The sequence below is a fragment of the Podarcis vaucheri genome, assembly GCF_965113315.1.
Source record: "Podarcis vaucheri genome assembly, chromosome: 9".
Taxonomy (NCBI): Eukaryota; Metazoa; Chordata; class Lepidosauria; order Squamata; family Lacertidae; genus Podarcis; species Podarcis vaucheri.
In genome coordinates, this window is record NC_138767.1 from 58,555,465 (window position 1) to 58,575,994 (window position 20,530).

Sequence of the window (20,530 nt, forward strand, 5' to 3'; positions counted from 1 at the left end):
CTATCTTCCTCTGATCCCAGAGGGACGCCAAACCTCTACCTGTCAAAATGTCTGGGTTCTGCTTCACTGGAGACTGCCTGACCAACGACGAGTCTTTGTCCCTGCCCTCACATCAGGGTCCGTCCCCTTCCTAATGTCCAGGAAATATATTGGTAAGACTAGATGAGCCTTGTGGTCCCTTACAACTCTACAATTCTACGTTTCTCTATCACTGACTATTGTAGAGCCTGCAACCACACTCCTAAGTAGACTGAGAACACTTATGCTATCATCAAACCAATAGCTTGGGATCAGTCAAATTTTTAGCCACAGAGCGCTGATTGTTTTTCAGTATTCTGTTTTGACCCTTTGTGTCCTTCCCTTCCTCCTATTTTATATAAAACTGTGTAGTTTTGATTTCTGGGTTTGATGCGTATGGTGGCCAAGCTCAGTAATTCTTGTGAATTCCCACATGCCAAGATCATTTTGGTCCATGCTACTGCAGCTTAGGATCAGGGTTGTTAAAGATCAGATGTTCTCCAGGAGAGGCAAGGGGCTGTGGGCTCTATTTACACTCTCAGCAAATTTTAAGGGAACAGGCTGGCCAATGCAGGGCACATTATTCCAAGGGCCTGGGATCTAAGATTTAATTGAGCCCCACCACCCCTGCCAGATTTATTCCTGTCGGGGGGGGGGGGACAAAGGCTGGGATGAAGTGGCAGCAAAGACATGGGAGCTGCTTGAATAAAAGTGAAGTCAGCAAGCTTAAGAGATGAGATACCTTTTGGGGTGCTTTTCAGGGAAAGCACTCTTGGCCTAGGAATGGGCTTTAGAAAGATGGATTCAGCTGTGCCATTCTGACAAGACGACTTCGAAGGCCACTCTCCATTTCTGATTATAATTGTGGCACTTGTAGCTATAAAGGAAAAATACAAGCCATAAAGAAGTTCAGTTTAAGTACCACATACCAATTAAAAACATGCCAAATGTTCAACACTTGAAACTCTTTTTGCTCTTATGGTGCAGCAGCAAACACAACAAGACTTGTGGCAGCTTGAAGACTAACAAATTTTTTATGGAATACACTTTCAGATGTATCAAGTATTATCCTCTGTTGTTAGAAATATATCTGTACATGGAGAGTCAACAGGCATCAGGTGCCACAAAGTTTGAAAGTGGAACCCCATCTATCATTGCTGATGGGCTGCTCATACCTAGACCTAGGGACCAAAAGAAACAACTACAAAACCGTTGTGTAAATAATTACAATGTAACAGGCATGTGCTCCATTTGTGTACATAGATTTAGTCAATCCACCAGTCTCCAACACACAAATACTTACTTGTAGGGAAGCATCCCTCATACAAAGATGCATATCTGGTTTAACAATGCCATAGTGTATTTTCTAACTTTATGTAGTTATTGTAAGAGGACTGAGACAAGCTACCACATTTTCATTACAGTACACTCCCAAAAGGAGTTCCAAAATTATTCTTGCTACAGGTTTATTTTCCTCCCTCTATATTGTTGTTCCTTTATAATTTCCCTGTTACTCTACACAACGGATCTGCTTCCCTGGACTGTTCATTTATTTGGCACTATAGTTGTATCATTACATTATTCTTCCCCACTATTATTAGCTTATATAGCCACTTTCTTAATCTCAGAGACTGCCCAATATTTAGTGTATCCCTTCTGCATCCTTATTCATACCACTCGCCATATAACGTCCTCATGAGATAAGGTAGAGTTTTTACAAAGTTTTTCCTGTTGAGAAATTCCTATTTTTAAACAAAGTGAGCCACCGTTGTCAGTGATCTGAGCACCGCTAAGGAATGGAGAAGAGGAAGCTGGAGGAAACACACCAACTTCAGATGTCTACCACTAGTCATTTTAGGAAAAAAACTTTCGATTTTTGCTTCATATGAAAATAGCACTCACTTTCTGAGATGCTTCTTCACTCCTCTCTAACATACTGCAAAAAAGTATCTCCCACTGGGGCTTTGCTTGCAAATAGCAAAGCCAAGGGCATGCTGCCCATTAACAAAAAATGAAGGATTAAAAAAATCCTGGAACAATACTGCTTGCAGCTCATACCTGCTGTATACAGCACATGATCACAAGAAAATAAAACATGTATGTATCTTATAAAATGTGCCCTAGCCTGCAAAAAGCTTCTGCCACAATAAAGACATGTGTACATACAACATTCCTGATCTCTTAAATCATGGGAGATCACAACCCGTTCCTTCTCCTGTGCATAACTTCAGCCTGCTCGCGTTCCTTCTGACTGGATCATGATTTACACCAGTATCGGTACCCTACTTGATAGGGTTGGCAGGAGATGTGCAGCCACATTTGCAGGAGCAGCCAAATTCCAATCCCCTTACTGCAGGTATTTGAAAACTACAGCAATCCAGTTATGTGTGAGTGCCTGGAGGCGGTTGGACGATGGATGACGGCTAACAGATTGAGGTTGAATCCTGACAAGACAGAAGTACTGTTTTGGGGGGACAGGGGGCGGGCGGGTGTGGGGGATTCCCTGGTCCTGAATGGGGTAACTGTGTCTAAAGGGAAGTCTTCTTTCTACACATAACTGTTAAGTCTCTTTCTGCACAAAACTGCTCCATTTTGGGGAAGCCTTGCTCCTCTTTTCTCATGCTTTCTGAGAAGTTCTGCTTGTAGGCTTTTCCCTGCTTTTGCACACATTGTACAAACCTGCTCTTCACGCCTAGCTGACCACATTCACAGAACTTGATTATTACATTGTCTCATGCTATGATCAATCATTAAGTAACAGACATCCCAAGCTCATGGAAAACAAACTGTACCTGCTCTCCATGCCTAGCTGACCGCATATACAGAACCCGATTGTTATATTGTTTGTGCCAATTAATCCCTAGTTACAATTCAATTAGGAGGCTTCACGCCTGTCCAGTTCTAGCTCAGATTCTCAGCCTCTCCCCATCAATGATAAATGATCACATGTAATCCCCACCTTTCAGATGTAATTCCCGCCTTAGTACTTATGTTAACCAATTACAAGTTTCTGTGTGTATGTATCAACCAATCAACCACAGGCCCACCTGGGGCAATGCTTGCAATATTCAATAAAATAGGCTCTCAGGGCCCGCCCTGACAGACGCCTAGCTACACCTGCCTCTCTCGTCTCCCGTGATTTTTCATTTCTACATCTGGTGACCCACGACGTGCCAGATCCCTTGCGCAGCCGAAGCAGTCAGCCAGCCTCATACTTCACTCGACTGGAGAAGTCTTAGCCGGCTACACCGTGAGTATGGGGGGGAGCTTACAAAGTCCCAGAAAGTGCATGCTACTGAACTGCTTCATTTAGTCAGACAGAGAGGTGCAGGTGCTCATGTTTCTTTAAAGGAAATTGAACGTTTGCTATGTGAGATTGCATTCCAATGCCCCTGGTACCCTGAGGCAGGTTCCTTGGGGGTAGAGGCCTGGCAAAAGATTGGAAAAACCTTTTTTGAAGAACCCAGGGCTCCTATCCACTGTCTGCTAACTTGGCAGAGGTGCGCAGATGCCGTGGCAAAATTTGGACCTCAGGCGTCCCAGGCGTCTCCCTCGGCCCCTGCATCTCTGTCTGTTAGAGACAACCCCCCTCCTTATCCTAAGCTTTTGCCTCCTGCACAATCCTGCCAATCCCTCCCTCCTTTGCCTGCTTCCACCCAACCCATTCCCCCTTCCCCCCCTCCTGCATCTACTCATACAGGAGCTGTCCCTCAGCCCACAAACACCACCCCCATCCCCCCTTCCCTCCCTCCTGTGTTTCCTTTGCCTGCATCCACTTCTTCAGAAGCTGTGTCTCAGCCCACATCCACTTCCCCCCCTCTTTCTTCCCCCCCACTTTCTTCCCTCCCTCCTTCCACCCCTCCCTTGCCTGCCTCAGCTCCTGCCTGTTTCACGGGAGCTGTCCGTGTTGCACTTTCCCAGGCAAGGCAGAAAGGGCTCCTTTCCTTAGAGGAAGAATCTGAGTGGGCTGGTGAAATGCCATCAGCTTTCCCTGTCTCCAGCTTAACCCCATCAGTTTTCCCTGTCTCCAGCTCAACCCCATCAGCTTTCCCGATTTCCTACACTAACCCAGGCACAGCACAACAACAGGTGCTATATGAAACCCTTTCTTATTCTGTAATGCGAGAATTAAGAAGGGCCATTGTTGATTCTGGTCTCAAATCCACTTATGTGACAGGAATGCTGGATGGAATAGCAACTGCTTCAACTGCAATCGCCCAGGTCATTTTGCAAAAGAATGCAGAACACCTGGCGGTGGGGCGCACAGGAATGGTGATGCCAATAAGGCTAAACCTTCCAAGAAATGCCCAAAGTGCGGTAAAAGCTATCATTGGGCAAATCAGTGCAGGAGTTCGGGAAACTCCTTAGGGGCCCCACTCCCGGGCCAGGACAAATAGGGAGCCCCCCCCTCCGCCGTTAGTCTCCACTATTAAAACCATCTCAAAGGATACACGCTCTGATTTTACCATCGACTTAATTAATCAAAAAACCAAAGACACTGTTTTACCCGGTGAAATTGTGCTTATGACCACCCAATTACCTCCTAAAGTCGCAGGCTTAATTTTACCCAAATTTTCTGCGGCCAAAGAAGGAATCCAGGTTATTCCTGGTGTTCTGGATCCTTTATCCCACTCTTGATAACGCCGCTCTGTGAAATTGACTAACGATTGTGATGCTTTTGTCTCCTTTTTCAGTAGGTCTGAATATATCTCTTTAGTTGTTTTTCTCTTAGGAGTCCCTGGATTGGCTGTACCGAATCGTATGAACATTAATTCTTTAGCTTGTTCTGCAGAAGAAGCCCTGAACTTTACTTCACAAGCTTCTCACCTTTTGAATAAAGAACAGAGTGAATTTCACTATGGACTTTTACAAAATCGTTCTGCTATCACTATTTGCTGATGCTTCATCATTACGGCTGTGAACAAGTGGACAACATGTGCTGTTTTAATATTACTGATAATTCCAAAGCCATCCAAAAGCAGATCTCTCACTTGCAAAATCTCACACACCACATTAAACAAGACGTTGGCTTTTCTGGCCTCTGGGATTCTTTCACCCAGTGGCTTACTGCTTGGCTACCTAATCTTACCTGGCTTCGTAATCTCTTTCAATACGCCCTTGTCGTTATATGCATCTTAATTTTGTTATGTTGCTTCCTTCAATGCGTTCCTGGCCTCATAAGCCTTTTCTCTCGGCTTCTCTCTCCCCCTCAACCACCTAATAAACTTCTCGCCGCCTACTTTGCGAAATGGCAACACCAACAGTAAACCTAAGGTGAGATGTGGACGGACTTATTTTGGGCATGCGTTGGCAAACCACGTATCCCGAAGTATTCTTGTCCCATCGATCCTGGACGGACTTATTTTGGGCATGCGTTGGCAAACCACGTATCCCGAAATATTTTTGTCCCATCGACCCTGGCGAACTTATTTTGGGCATTTGTTGGCACACCACTAATCCTGAAATATTTTTGCCTTATTTACCCAGAATGCCTCGCAAACAAGAAAAGAAAGGGGGAGATAAAGGGAAGTCTTCTTTCTACACATAACTGTTAAGTCTCTTTCTGCACAAAACTGCTCCATTTTGGGGAAGCCTTGCTCCTCTTTTCTCATGCTTTCTGAGAAGTTCTGCTTGTAGGCTTTTCCCTGCTTTTGCACACATTGTACGAACCTGCTCTTCACGCCTAGCTGACCACATTCACAGAACTTGATTATTACATTGTCTCATGCTATGATCAATCATTAAGTAACAGACATCCCAAGCTCATGGAAAACAAACTGTACCTGCTCTCCATGCCTAGCTGACCGCATATACAGAACCCGATTGTTATATTGTTTGTGCCAATTAATCCCTAGTTACAATTCAATTAGGAGGCTTCACGCCTGTCCAGTTCTAGCTCAGATTCTCAGCCTCTCCCCATCAATGATAAATGATCACATGTAATCCCCACCTTTCAGATGTAATTCCCGCCTTAGTACTTATGTTAACCAATTACAAGTTTCTGTGTGTATGTATCAACCAATCAACCACAGGCCCACCTGGGGCAATGCTTGCAATATTCAATAAAATAGGCTCTCAGGGCCCGCCCTGACAGACGCCTAGCTACACCTGCCTCTCTCGTCTCCCATGATTTTTCATTCCTACATGTGTCCCTGAAGGACCATTTTGGACTCACAGTTGTCCATGGAGGCACAGGTTAATTCTGTGTCCAGGGCAACTGTCTACCAGCTCCACCTGGTACACAGGCTAAGACCCTACCTGCCCGCGGACTGTTTCACCAGAGTGATGCATGCTCTGATTATCTCCCGCTTGGACTACTGCAATGCGCTCTACGTGGGGCTACCTTTGAAGGTGACCCGGAAACTGCAATTAATCCAGAATGCGGCAGCTAGACTGGTGACTGGGAGTGGCCGCCAGGACCACATAACACCGGTTCTGAGAGATCTGCAGTGGCTCCCGGTACGTTTCCGAGCACAATTCAAAGTGTTGGTGCTGACCTTTAAAGTCCTAAACAGCCTCGGTCCTGTATACCTGAAGGAGCATCTCCACCCCCATCATTCAGCCCGGACACTGGGATCCAGCGCCGAGGGCCTTCTGGCGGTTCCCTCATTGTGAGAAGTAAGGTTACAGGGAACCAGGCAAAGGGCCTTCTTGGTAGTGGCGCCTGCCCTGTGGAACGCCCTCCCAGCAGATGTCAAGGCAATAAACAACTATTTTACTTTTAAAAGACAACTGAAGACAGCCCTCTTTAGGGAAGTTTTTAATGTCTAATGCTGTATTGTTTTAATATTCAGTTGGAAGCCGCCCAGAGTGGCTGGGGAAACCCAGCCAGATGGGCGGGGTATAAATAATAAATTATTATTATTATTATGTTGAGGACTTCTACATTGTTCATTCTTTAGTCCGAAACTCTATTTAAAAGCCTGCTCACTTTATTTTAAGATCATGCCCTTATTTTGCACCAACGCAATTTACCTTGGTGGAAAGGGAAAGCAACACCAAGAAAAGGGAAAGGGAATTTTGTTCTGCTGGATTTAGGAAGGAAAAACAACAACCGTCAAGCAGACAGCCATGAAAGCCTCCATATGGATACTCAGACACCACATGCTTGAAACACAAAAACAGCACCTGTAAAGAAGGAAGCGTCAGTGTACTGTCTGGACTTCTTTTTCTCTATGGTCACAGTAAGATCCTAGCACTATGCTCCTATTGTTCACTGTGAATGTTGTATGTTTAGCGTTTCAGTGTTTTTTAACACAAGGATGGACATTATACAGAATGTGGGACAATAAGGGAAACCGCTCATTTGGGCAGCATATGGTATTTTGGTGAAAATCATTTGACAATAATTCTTAAAGAAGTCATGAAAGCGCTGGCATCCAACTTTCCATAGCTACGAGCCACTCATTTCAGAAGAATCTGGTATGTAAAAAAAATAAAAAAATCACATACTTCTAGAAAATCAGCGCTTTTTTCTTTAAAAAAGTATGTTTAGTGGTACTCTCATTTTCCTACTCATATTGAAATACTGCCCCTCAATGAGGCCAAACTTAGATTCACAAAATGTTTAGGGGTATGCAACCCCATGTGTCCCCCCCCAAAAAAAGCACTGCTTCTAATAGAGTCTGACATCCACTAACTTCATTTTGAACGAACTAAGCGATACTTCACAAATTACGGAATAGAACTGGTCCCCAAGTTTCTACAACTGGCCAGGCATATCTATGCTATAATTTTTGAAGGACATTCACATGTCAAGCAGTGCATATCAATCACTCAACTAGTCCGGACCCCAGGGTCATGTTTACCGTGATGTGTAAAACCCCTTTGAATCTTACAGAAAACATATGGTCAGACAATAACAAGCATCTATTAAATGAAGCAGAAAGTGACTCTAGTATTTAAATTATTTACAGTCCTCCAAACACTCTTTCTTTGTTGTGGCACTTAGTGATATATTACAGGGGTCAGCAAACTTTTTCAGCAGGGGGCCTGTCCACTGTCGCTCAGACCTTGTGGGGGGCTGGACTATATTTTGAAAAAAAATATGAATGAATTCCTATAACCTAGAGATGCATTTTACATAAATGCATACATTCTACTCATATAAAAACACGCTGATTCCCGGACCATCCGCGGGCCAGATTTAGAAGGCAATTGGGCCAGATCCGGCCTCCGGGACTTAGTTTTGCCTACTCATGCTTGTGTTGCTGCAAAAACATTTAGGCTATTCTATCATTACACCTTGTTAGTTTAGCTTCGGTTGTTCAATTTATGTATTGCTTCCCACCTAAAGTGATTTACAGCCAAGAAAAAAACCCTACAATAAATAAAAATCACAGAAGCTTGGTTTTTTGTTTTGTTTTGTTTTTTAAAAAAGCTTTAACTGTATAACTATATAATTGGTGCTGCCCAAATGCCTGGGAAAACAAAACACCTCTGCTTGGCACCCAAATTATGACAAGGCTGGCATCAGATAGACCTCTTAAGGAGAGCATTTAATAAATGGAGAGAGTACCACATAAGATGCACTTTCTTTCCTTTCTACTCTCCTGACCTCCTTCAGAGGGGGCACACAGAGATGGGACTCAGATAACGATCTTGTGGTATTGATAGATACATATAGAGAAAGACAGCATGGCACTTGCTTTCTTCAACATAGCACAGTTCCAACATTTTTTAAAAAACCCCCAAAATATAACACTTTTTTAAAACATCATCCTGCACAGGTGACTTAAAACCATATTACAAACGTGTTTACTCAGATTAGATGAGTACAACAGTCTAGTCAAGCAGAACACAAGTCTGTCAAATAAGGCAACGGGCTTTCTCAACTTACTCTCCTTCCCATGGCCCTAACTTACAAAACCTTCAATGCACATTAATTTTTTGTTGTTGTTGTTTTAGAAGGCCCATTTGATTACATTTAGAATACATGTTTGCTGGCAATGCAGATCTGATGCTTCAAATCTGCAAGACCTGCTGCATGTCAGAACTCATAATGATGAAAGAGTGGTCTACTGACCTAGTTTAGTGATATCAAAGCACTGGGTCTTTGCAAGGAATCTTGTTACCGTAACAGTGTTTAAAGATACTGTTCAAAGGGAATTAGCACAGTGTAATATAAACTAATATGCCTGAATGAAATGTGCAATCAAATCATTTTCAAATGTCCTCAGTAGTGATTTAGCCTATGCCAGGATGGTAATAACCAATTAATAGCATGTAGGCTGCTGACTTAGCTTCTTTTTCAGGAGTATATCATTTTCTGTACCTTCTCAGTGGCCAGGAAATATAGCAAGAAAAATGGACCAGATTTTCATCTTCCACATGTATCCTGCTACCCGAGATGGACAGATCAGCCTGTTCAAGACAGAAGCTGGCTAAATGAACCCTACATCCTGTTAATTTTCATGCTTAACCTTTCCATACTGTTGCATCACTAAACAAATAAGAAAAATTATTCCAGTACTTATGTGAGAAATTGACTACCTTAAGCTAAGGCCAAACTTGCTGAGTTGTTTGGAGGCAAAACCTGTACATGTCAGGCTTATCAGAATTTAAGATAATCCAGCAAAATAACAATTTTGCTGTGCAAATGCCAACATTCATTTTTGTAAGCATTCCAAGCCCAGTGGTCATTCTCAGTCTTGTTAATGAAGACATAGTTTACTCTATTTGTTGAGAACACAACTGTTCCACTGCAAGGAGGAAAACACACTTTATAAACTTGCCAATAGTTAATATAATCTAGCTTCAGCTGTCTGTGCACAAGTAAGATCTAGGTTAGATTACTGCAATGCATTATATGTGGGGCTGCCTTTGAAGACAATTTGGAAGCTACAGCTAAGGCAAATTCAGAGAGTAGGTTAGTAACTGGGACCAGAAAATCTGAGCCTATGACACTACTTCTGGAACAACTGTACTGGCTAACAGTTAAGTTTCCAGGCTCAATTCAAAGTGCATTTTAGGACCTCAAAGACTACCCCCCTCCACATGAACCAGTCCAGACCCTACAGCCTTCATCAAAGGCCCTTTTCTGTGTGCCACATCCAAGAGAGGTGCAGAGGGTAGAGATGTGAGAACAAACTCCTTCAGTAGTGGTTCCCAGTCTGTGGAATGCTCTCCATGTCTGGCACCATCACTGTCCGTTTTGAGGCACCAGGCTAAGCCCAGTAGACCTGAAGGAGCGTCTCCACCCCCATTGTTCAGCCCGGACACTGAGGTCCAGCTCCGAGGGCCTTCTGGCAGTTCCCTCACTGCGAGGTTACAGCGAACCATGCAGAGGGCCTTCTTGGTAGTCGTGCCCACCCCGTGGAACGCCCTCCCACCAGATGTCAAGGAAATAAACAATTATCTGACTTTTAGAAGACATCTGAAGGCAGCCCTGTTTAGGGAAGTTTTTAATGTGATGTTTTATTGTGTTTTTAATATTCTGTTGCCAGATAGGCGGGGTATAAATATTATTATTATTATCAACCCACACTCTGGGGGCATGTGGAGAGGGGGGAGGACTAGTCCTTACTGCATTCTTGGATGGTACATAGTTTAAATTTGGTTTTTAATTGATTTTATACATTTATATTTTATTTTGTTCATGTCATTTCAGCAGTCCCGTCCCCCCCAAAAGCGGCTAATAATGAAAATAATAATGCTGTTCTGGTACAAGTTATGCAGGAGGCAGCCTTTTTCTTCCTTCCTCATCTCATTGCCTTCTCCAGCATATCTGAAACACCATCCCTGACTATAGCACAAGAACAGTTCTATTAAAAACTCTGCATAAACTCAGTTTCAACCATTGCTGAAGGGAAGGCAGTTTCCTTAAAACTGGTGGTGGTAGCTGATGGGCAGGGGTTGGGGGATAAGAGAATGAAAGAACAGCCCAATCTCAAAACACACACACACACACTGCAGAAACTAGATTTAAAAAGAAAGAGAGAGAAAATAACAAAGAATTGGGCACACAAAGCAACAGAATTGTTACTTTACACTTGCTTTAAGAAAAAGGTTGTTTTACAGATATGCACTGGTTTTTTAAAAAATTCCAACCGCTTTACTGAACAAGCATTTTACTTTGACCTTAGAATGCTCCAAAAATGTATCAGTGTAAGATTGTATGGTGTCTCCCATGGGCTGTTGATGCGTCTTATTCCAAACTGTGCTCAGTAAAGTCATACATTCACACACACACACACACACACACACACACAAAAACACACACATTTGGGAAGAAGTGGGTGTGAAATTAAGTCTGAAATAAAAAAGGGGGGGAGAAAGGATGCAATATCCAAACAACAAAGCTCTACAGTTGGAAATGCATTCGGCTAAAATATCCCCCAGATTTGATTTCGGCTCTAGACGGCAGGTCAGGCTTACATTTGTTAGACAGAAACTGAACACATTCATCCTCCTCCCCCTCTCCCTAAATCACAATTTTAAAAAGCAATGCTGAATTAACACATGCAGAATTAACACATTCATTTTATTCAATAAGTCAACACATTCTGCCCCTGAATATACACACACACATATATTTTTTAAAAAGGATGATCACCTACTTCTTCTCCCAGTAAATGTGGCTAACAAAGGGATTATACAAAAGCTGTAAGATCCCACTACCAGCAAGGTCAATAAGGTAATATCGCAGTGGCTCCTTGAATCTGCCGGTGGCGTTAGGGTAGAATTGGTGAAAATATGAGGAGAAAAGTCAGTTTCTGTGCAACTGCGAAGTCCTCCTGGTATAGTCATTTAAAATGATCAAAGCAAGCTCAAAGCCCGAAAGACTGCAGCCATGTTCAACCCTCTCTCGTATTCCCCACGCTTGCTCTTAGTGAATTAGAGTGGAAAAAAATTGTAAGCTTCAAGGCAGGAGACAAAACAGATTAAGCCAACTAGCCATCAAGCTAAGAAAGAGTCGTCAATTAATCTGAAAAGGAGACCACCACATTTCTTTGTTATGAAGCAAAAAGACCTCCCCTTTGTTACGAGCAGAGTATAAGAAAAAACGGAACAGAGCATTTACAACCTCCTTAGGTGAGTCAGGCACCGTAGTATACTGTGCAGCCCCCAAAAAAACACCCCAACATGGCTGTCTGTTCAGAGCCAATCTGTTTGTAGGAGAGATGAATGCTGCAAAATTTAAATGTTTTTTTAAAGAAAATAGTACACAGGGAATGTTTGTTTTAAAGGAAAGAGGAAGTAAAGGGAAATGCAATAAACCTATATATATATAAAAAGCTGTTCTGCAGTTTGCCTCCTCAGCTCAACAAGGTTTTAGCATAATATCTCTCCTCTCCACATAGAAGATTTGAGCGGCTTCAATATGTAGCACCATTGCTACACGCCCCCCCCCCAAAAAAAATCCCTACAATTTAAGGCAGTATCAAAGCAGGCAACAGTTAAGCTTTGTCAGGGGGCTGTTTAGTATTAATTCCTTAATGGTACTTAAACGGCGTGCTTGTAAAAATTGGTCTAAGCTCGTAAGCAGCAACTTATTTTGAAAGCCTAACAAAACGAAGACACCTGCTGTAAAATCAGAAAGGAACAATGTTGTACATAAAGACCGCGTACTACCATGAAAGCTAGTCTTAAACCACAAGTTATTTCCATTGCCATTGGTGGATGGTGTTGCCTGCTCAGTGACATGGGTACACATTTGCAAACATCAGGGGGTCCAACAACATGAGCATTTTCCAGTTACTGTTTTCTACCTGTTATTTAGGATGAGGACAGCCACAACACCATCAGTGCCATAAGGACAGACTTAAGCCGTTTAGGGTTTTATTCAAATTATCTTTTTTTAAAAAAAGAGATGGATTAACAAAAAATGACTTACAATTATTGCTGCGTGTACTTTGGTCACTCTGAGTGCTACTGACAGAGGAAATGCTAGGTGTTCTCCGTATTCCTTGTCCTTTGACAGGCACTTTTGATTTGGGACTCGGCTTAGCAGAACTGGCCCAAGATCCTGGCAAGGCTTTCAGAGATGCAAGCCTCCCCTTGGGAGAACACGTTTCTGTTCCTGTTAGCATAAAAAGGGAGTGAGTCACTAACAAAGATTACAATAGTAGTAATCTCTAAAACAGTTGTTTTTTTAAAAAATAAAATAAAAAGCATTGCTTTTGTCTCATTAAGGCATTAGTAAGCTGGGGAGATCTACATACGTAAGAATAAATATCATGATGTGGCAGAAGCTAAAAATCATGACAGCTAACAGGTGTGATTCTGGAGAGCTGTTTTGTGTTAAAATGTCCCAAAATAAGGATGTACAATGTAGGCAAATACAGTGGTACCTCGGGTTAAGAACTTAATTTGTTCCAGAGATCCGTTCTTAACCTGAAACTGTTCTTAACCTGAAGCACCACTTTAGCTAATGCAGCCTCCCGCTGCCCCGCCAGCGTGCGATTTCTGTTCTCATCCTGAAGCAAAGTTCTTAACACAAGGTAATATTTCTGGGTTAGCGGAGTCTGTAACCTGAAGCGTATGTAACCTGAAGCGTCTGTAACCCGCGGTACCACTGTATCAGCATCTATCACATTGTTTCCTGTTCATTCTGCAAGAAGCTTGGGGTGGCACACCTAGGCGGTCTCATTTTATTATACAAATACCCCACAAGATAAGTTAGAATATAACGAACTTAAATGACTGCATGAGGATCTGAATGTAGTCTTCCCAGCCAGTATTTTCTAAAAGGCATTTTCAGTGGCAAGGAGATTTTCAGCACAACTCCTGTAACTTAAGCTTCCACACCATTCTGGCTGGGTTTGAAACCCACAACCCAACCCACACGCACCTTTCTTGAATACACCACCAGTTTCTTAAATGCGCCACCAGTTATTTGTCATTTCTGAGAAACAGTCCTAAGGACCAGAAGTGGGCTTGGAGATATTTGCAAAAGTGCAGGTTTTAACCCATTCTGGGGGGTAGGTGTGCAGGTTCAAGAGCTCTGTGCCAACTCTATGAGACTTCAGGGAGTTTAGAGGTTGGTAAGATGCACTGCTGTTCACCAGAGAGGAATTGTTAGAAATGATGGCATTTCATGCCCTGAAAGTCTCCTGCAAAATCATCAGCTCCCCAATTCCATTTTTAAGTCAGCCGGTTAAAAGATTAGTTCTGTTTGAGAGACAGAATCTCAAAAGCACAAATTTGGCAAAGGCGATTAAAACACACACACACACACAGACAACAAAACACAATGCCGCCAAATCTCAACACCAGATGGCACTGTAAGATAGCATAGAAACCCTAATAGCTTTTGCAGTTTTACTTAACACTTGAATTTGTTTTTATTTTTATTTTTTATTTAGTTTTCATTTTACAACAAACACCAAACATAGACTCAAATTATTCCACACATCATATTTTGACTTCCCTCCCCCCGCTTTCTGTGGTTTCTTATATCTATACTTTTTACTGCATTTCCAAGTTAACCCTAAGGTAAAGGTAAAGGTAAAGGTACCCCTGCCCGAACGGGCCAGTCTTGACAGACTGTGGGGTTTGTGCGCCCATCTCACATCTATTGGCCGGGGGCCAGCGCTGTCCGGGGACACTTCCGGGTCACGTGGCCAGCGTGACATCGCTGCTCTGGCGAGCCAGAGCCGCACACGGAACGCCGTTTACCTTCCCACTGGTAAGCGGTCCCTATTTATCTACTTGCACCCGGAGGTGCTTTCGAACTGCTAGGTGGGCAGGCGCTGGGACCGAACAGCGGGAGCGCACCCCGCCGCGGGGATTCGAACCGCCGACCTTTCGATCGGCAAGCCCTAGGCGTTGAGGCTTTAGCCCACAGCGCCACCCGCGTCCCCAAGTTAACCCTATTTATTACGGTATTTATCCCAGATAATCAATATATGTTTTTTGTCACTGCACGCTTTTACTTCAATCCTGCTAATGTCTCAATTTGTTTAAAATAATTTTGTAAATATTCAACAAATGGTTTCCATTCTATATTAAAAAGTTTATCGTCTTTGTTTCTTATTCTTCTAGTTTTGCCATTTCTGAGTATTCTAAAATAGCTTCTGTTGCCATTCTTCTTTGGTTGGAACATTTTCTTCTTTCCATCTTTGGGCAACAATCACTTGAGTGGCAGTGGTCACATACATAAATACATTTTGATATTGCTTAGGTAACTGTAGCCCCATACTTCCCAAAAGAAAAGCTTCTACCACTTGAATTTGTTAACTAGCTGTTTTAACTTAAACAACTTGAACAGATCAATTAAAAAAGGAGCTACTAGACACGACGGGACTCTTTATTGAGAAAAAGCCCAAATACCTTGGAGTGTGGCGAAAACCCAATAATATAAATATCTTTAAGGACAATTGTATTAAAATACGCAGGACGCGGGTGGCGCTGTGGTCTAAACCACTGAGCCCCTTGGGCTTGCCAATCAGAAGGTCGGCGGTTCAAATCCCCGTGACAGGGTGAGCTCCCATTGCTCAGTCCCAGCTCCTGCCAACCTAGCAGTTCAAAAGCACACAGTGCAAGTAGATAAATAGGTACTGCTCCGGCGGGAAGGTAAACAGCGTTTCCGTGCGCTGCTCTGGTTTTGCCAGAAGCGGCTAAGTCATGCTGGCCACATGACCCAGAAAAACTGTCTGCGGACAAACGCTGGCTCCCTCGGCCTGTAGAGCAAGATGAGCGCCGCAACCACAGAGTTGCCTGCAACTGGACATAACTGTCAGGGGTCCTTTACCTTTTTATATTAAAATATGGACAGGAATTAAGAGAAATTTGGAAGTTTGGGGGAGGATAAACCTCTCAATGTTGGGAAGAATATCAGTTATTAAGATGAATGTGCTACCAAAAATGCTGTTTTTATTTCAAACAGTTCCATTGAACAGAATGCTTCAAGGAGTAGCAAAGAGACATTACGAGATTTGTCTGGCGGGGTGGGGGGGGGACCAAGAATAAAATATGTTACTAGTGGATCTAAAAAATTTAAATAAGACCCCCCCAAAAAAACCCCACAAAAGGGGGGGGGAGTCTAATATGCATTTGTATTGGAAGCATGTGATTGTAAGGTGTGTATCTGTAAACTTTTGAAAACTGAAAATAAAATTATAAATAAATAAATAAAAGAAACAACTTGAACAACTGAAAAATTAAAAGTCCAAACAGCTATTTCATTGTTTTTTCTCCCTACAATCTAAACTGACTTTATCCAAGTAAACCATCATCAAATAAGTGGACAGTGAACCCTGCTGTTGGAAAAATAGAAAGCACAAGTCGCATGCATGACTAAAACTGGACACTACATCAACTGCATGATAGCACTGGTGTAGAAGCCCCCAAGAGAGGGGGAGTTTTAACCCCCTCCTTCCTACCACCAGTTTTCCCCAAACTCCACTCTAAGATGCTATGTGCTCCAGGAACAAAGCTATTATGGGTGCATATAATAACTGGCCAGAAAATCAACAGCACTTTTAAAAAGAAGAAGCAGATTATATGAATTTGTTTTACCAATGCTACGTCTAAAAAACAACAACAACATACACACATAATGTCAATTCAATGTCCTGGAAGTCTACGGAAAATGGAACCACACAAGTATCAGCAAAAATGACTAGTAGGAATTGTGCATCAGAAACAGGTGCATGACCAATTTTAAATACAGATTTATTTTGGACAAGCTACATCCTAATAATAATTAAAATAAGCATCTTGTTTCTATTCTATTGATGCATCAGGGTAGAAACTCAGTGTATGAGCAACATTATTAAGAGATCTTATTCTCTCTAGATTCAAGCCATGGCAAGCCCTGGCAAAAAATAGTTATGGGTGACCAAAAAAACCAAAACAAAACCCCCAAATCACCTGGATTAAACTCTAATGGTTTACATGGGCTATTTTGATTGCTGTTACCATTTTTTTAAAAAACTTGACAGCCACCGGACTTTCAGCCCCTCATCATGCAAACAAGCATCACAATATCCCTTGGCAAGGGATAGAGAAAGATTGATGAGCCTTCTTAACTTCTGAGCTTATCAAATGCTTCCAAACATTTGACATCTGGATGAAGAGGATTAGTCATTAGGTTTGGCTTTCTCTGTCCAAATCTTGCACAGAGGATATGAAATTGCTGTTTGAGAAATGCAGTACTTACACTATTTCAGCACCTTTGTCAGGGCAGAACTTTTTAGGCAGCTGCCAATCATAAATTATTTCCTCCTGCAATACAGTCCACCACAATCAGGCTTATTTCTTTGTTTATGATGCTGATAGCTAACTTTACTTTCTCAAAAATGCTGATGAGAAACTGTAATAGGTATGAGTTACTCGTGCGTAAGCTGGTGCCTTTCTCGGTTAATTTGCCTTGTTAAACCTTTCTGACTGCACAGCCCCTTCTCATCATGGCTGCCTCAGTCACTGGCAGAATCCGTCAGTGGGCGTTTCTTGAACCTCTTCCAACATAAAAGTTGTTTGACACCCAGTCTCCTCCTCCTCTCACTGCGCAGGAGTCTTCTGCGCAGGGAAGGCGTGGGTAGCGGAGGACCTGGGCTCTCCTCACTGATGTCCAGTGAAGAGTCCTGGAGCCCTCTCTCCAATTCCGTCTGCCCCCCTTCATCCCTGGTGTTGCGATGAATGGCTTCCACCTCTACTGAGCTGTTTCTCCCCCTGCTGCTGGGTCCTTCACCAGCATCATCTGGGAGCCTCCCCTTCGCCTCTCCCTCTGATGTCAGTTCCCTGACAGAACCCAAGCCATCCTTTGGACAATAATGAGAAATGATATACAGATGCACTTAGGTGACTTATAGTGTTGCATCCTAGGATGTGATCTGCTAAGGGCTTTGCAAAGATTTTTAATTTGCTCTTCTGCTTCTACTAAAGTCAGCATTTTGAAATAACTAATATATTTGGTGACAGTAAATATACAACTGGACTAGACAAATACTAATTGAGACCTAGTCTAGACATGCAATCGCATGCATCTCCTCCTACTTTTTTCCAAGCCAAAAGCAACCTTGGAAGGTTTTGAATTTCAGCAGAGGAATGTGGAGGGAGGACCGCTTATTTCCCCCCAGCTGATTTTCCATCCAAGGGAAAGAGATAAAGTCCTTATATCTTTCCCCTCCACAGGCAGAAAAGTAGCTAGAAGGGACCATTTCAAACAGAAAAATCAGGGGGAAAGACTACACAACCCACCACACACACAAAAAATCCAATTCACAGCCTCCCTAAGCCACTTTTTAAAAAAAAGATAAGGAAAGATAAACACCACATGTCTAGTTTTGGCCACAGTTTAAGCCAAACTGTTCGGCCATCATGAAAGAAAGAATTACAGGCATCATTATCAAAAGCCAGATGACATGTTTGGATTTAATTCTTCTCAGTTTACTTTATAAAGGATGGCAACTGAAACCCAAACCACGTTAAAGGGTTTGTTGCTAGCAGTGCAAAGCTTGATGGCAGTATAAGCAGGGGGCGTGTGTTATTTTTTAAGTCAACTTTGAACGGATAACACTATTTGCCTACTCAAGTAGGATGTGCAGCAACTGCTTCTCAAACAACCTCACAACAAACTGTGCACACATCTACCATAGGAGAGTACTTAGCCCAAGGCAGAGTATATATCTCTCCTGCATCACTTTTATCACTGGATATGCATTATCCACAGCCACCATTCTGTGGCTCAGTGCTCAGCACACAATAAGGAAGGGTCTGTCCATTTCGGTTCTCTCTGTTTCTCACTGCCCCCCCCCAATCTTAAATTCAGTTCTCATCATTTTGCAGTGAGTTGCAAGGAATACCTGCACTAAAAAGTTAATGGATTTTCCTAACACATTTTTATATGCAGTTTTGACTGAAGCACACACTTTTGCAAGCACGTTTCCTCCAATATGATGATTTTATAAGCTATTTTTACTAATATTTTCATTTTTATGCACACTTTCCTTCCCCCCAAAATATACGCATTTTTAATACATTGTTTGGAGAACTGCATAGAGCAAGTGTGAATTTCAAAGGATAGCTGTGTTTCAGTTCATGTATCATTTCAGAAAGTGTGAGTTTGATAGATTTGGCTTTAAATTCATATCAAATCAAATTTCTCCTCCATCTCTAGCACAGAAGCTAGCTGTCTACACAGCCTGGGCTCTGCCCTTTCTTCTTTCCAGTGTTGAACTAGATGCCCTTTAACACTTAGGTGAAAGTAAAGGAAGATGGACACTTGCTCAGCCACAGTACGAAAAAAGCAAACAAGTCAAAACATGAAGGCTGCACATTGAGAAGTGGCCTTTCTTATCTCCACCAGTATGAAAGGGACTCCCATTCCACAACTGAGCTGTGTGCTAAGCAGATCCAGAAGTGTGTCTGGCCTGTCACCTTCTAGCACTTCAGCCTTTAGCAACTGAAGTAGAATAGCACACCTAGGAACTGAGGGATTGTAATTGGAGGCTTGCCTCCCCCAAGCACTTAGACATCCACAACTGACTATTTTTAAAAGAAAAACTGGGAACGGGCTTGAGCCTTCCTAGGCACTCCAACTTCAGAAAGGATTTGAACAACAAAAAGAACACAATAACAATTAAAGTTGTTTTAATTAATCCATAAAAATTGACTCCATTCCCAATTCATGGGAGTTTTGCCCTGCCACAGGATCGTTTTTGGAAGAGGAGTTTAACAAACAGAGCAGGGGATGATCCCTAAATTATTCACATGGCTACTGTAAAGCCTCACAGATGATGAGGTTTTGGTTCCTGAATGTACAGTGGTGCCTCGCAAGACGAAAAGAATCCGTTCCGCGATTCTCGTCGTCTAGCGGTTTTTTCGTCTTGCAAAGCAAGCCCATTGATTAGCGCTACAGCGGTCTAGCGGCTTTCCGTGATCAGCTGTTAAGCGGGTTTTTTCAGCGGAACAGCTGATAGGCGGCTTAGGAAAAGGGGGGGAGCGAAAAAAACCTGCGGGGACGCGCAAGATTTTTTCGTCTTGCGAAGCAACCCCATAGGGAAATTCGTTTTGCGAAGCGCCTCCAAAACGGAAAACCCTTTCGTCTAGCGGGTTTTCCGTCTTGCGAGGCGTTTGTCTTGCGGGGCACCACTGTACAAGCCTAACTTCTTCTTTGAGCTTACTCAAACCCTTCCTGCCAGACTCACCTTAGTGGAAAGAACAGCTAAAATTATATTAATGCAAATATTTTCTCCTCTGCATCAAGTATGTTTTAAGCCTTATGTCAATAAATGTATTACAGTCGTACCTCAGAAGCAGAACAGAATCTGTTCTGGAAGTCTGTTTGATTTCCAAACTACGGCTTCTGATTGGCTGCAGGAAGTTCCTGCAGCCAATCGGAAGCCGAAGAAGCCCTGTAGGAGATTTGCCTTCCAAAAGAACGTTTGAAAACCGGAACACTCAGTTCCGGTTTTCGTTTGTTCAGGAGCCAGAATGTTCGACTCCCAATGCGTTCGGGAGCCAAGGTACAACTGTATTATGTAATAATACTGAAGGGAAACAGGAACCATAAGTGCCTTCTGCTTTTGGCTGTGTCACATCTGCAACCTCCTGTCCTCCCCAAAAT

The 20,530-nt window shown here is 42.8% G+C and overlaps 1 protein-coding gene across 2 annotated transcripts in view; it reads right to left on the reverse strand.

Moving 5' to 3' along the window:
- The window catches only part of MTUS1 (microtubule associated scaffold protein 1), a 107,024-nt gene that overhangs the window by 54,203 nt on the left and 32,291 nt on the right, over positions 1-20,530 (reverse strand). The window contains exons 4-5 of one of the 2 annotated variants that reach the window (XM_082238048.1): positions 12,854-13,039; positions 761-895 (exon numbers count right to left, since the gene is read on the reverse strand). In XM_082238048.1, coding sequence (XP_082094174.1) covers positions 761-895; positions 12,854-13,039 — 321 coding nt within the window. The remainder of the gene's footprint in view (positions 1-760; positions 896-12,853; positions 13,040-20,530) is intronic. The other variant, XM_082238049.1, reaches the window with a different exon arrangement.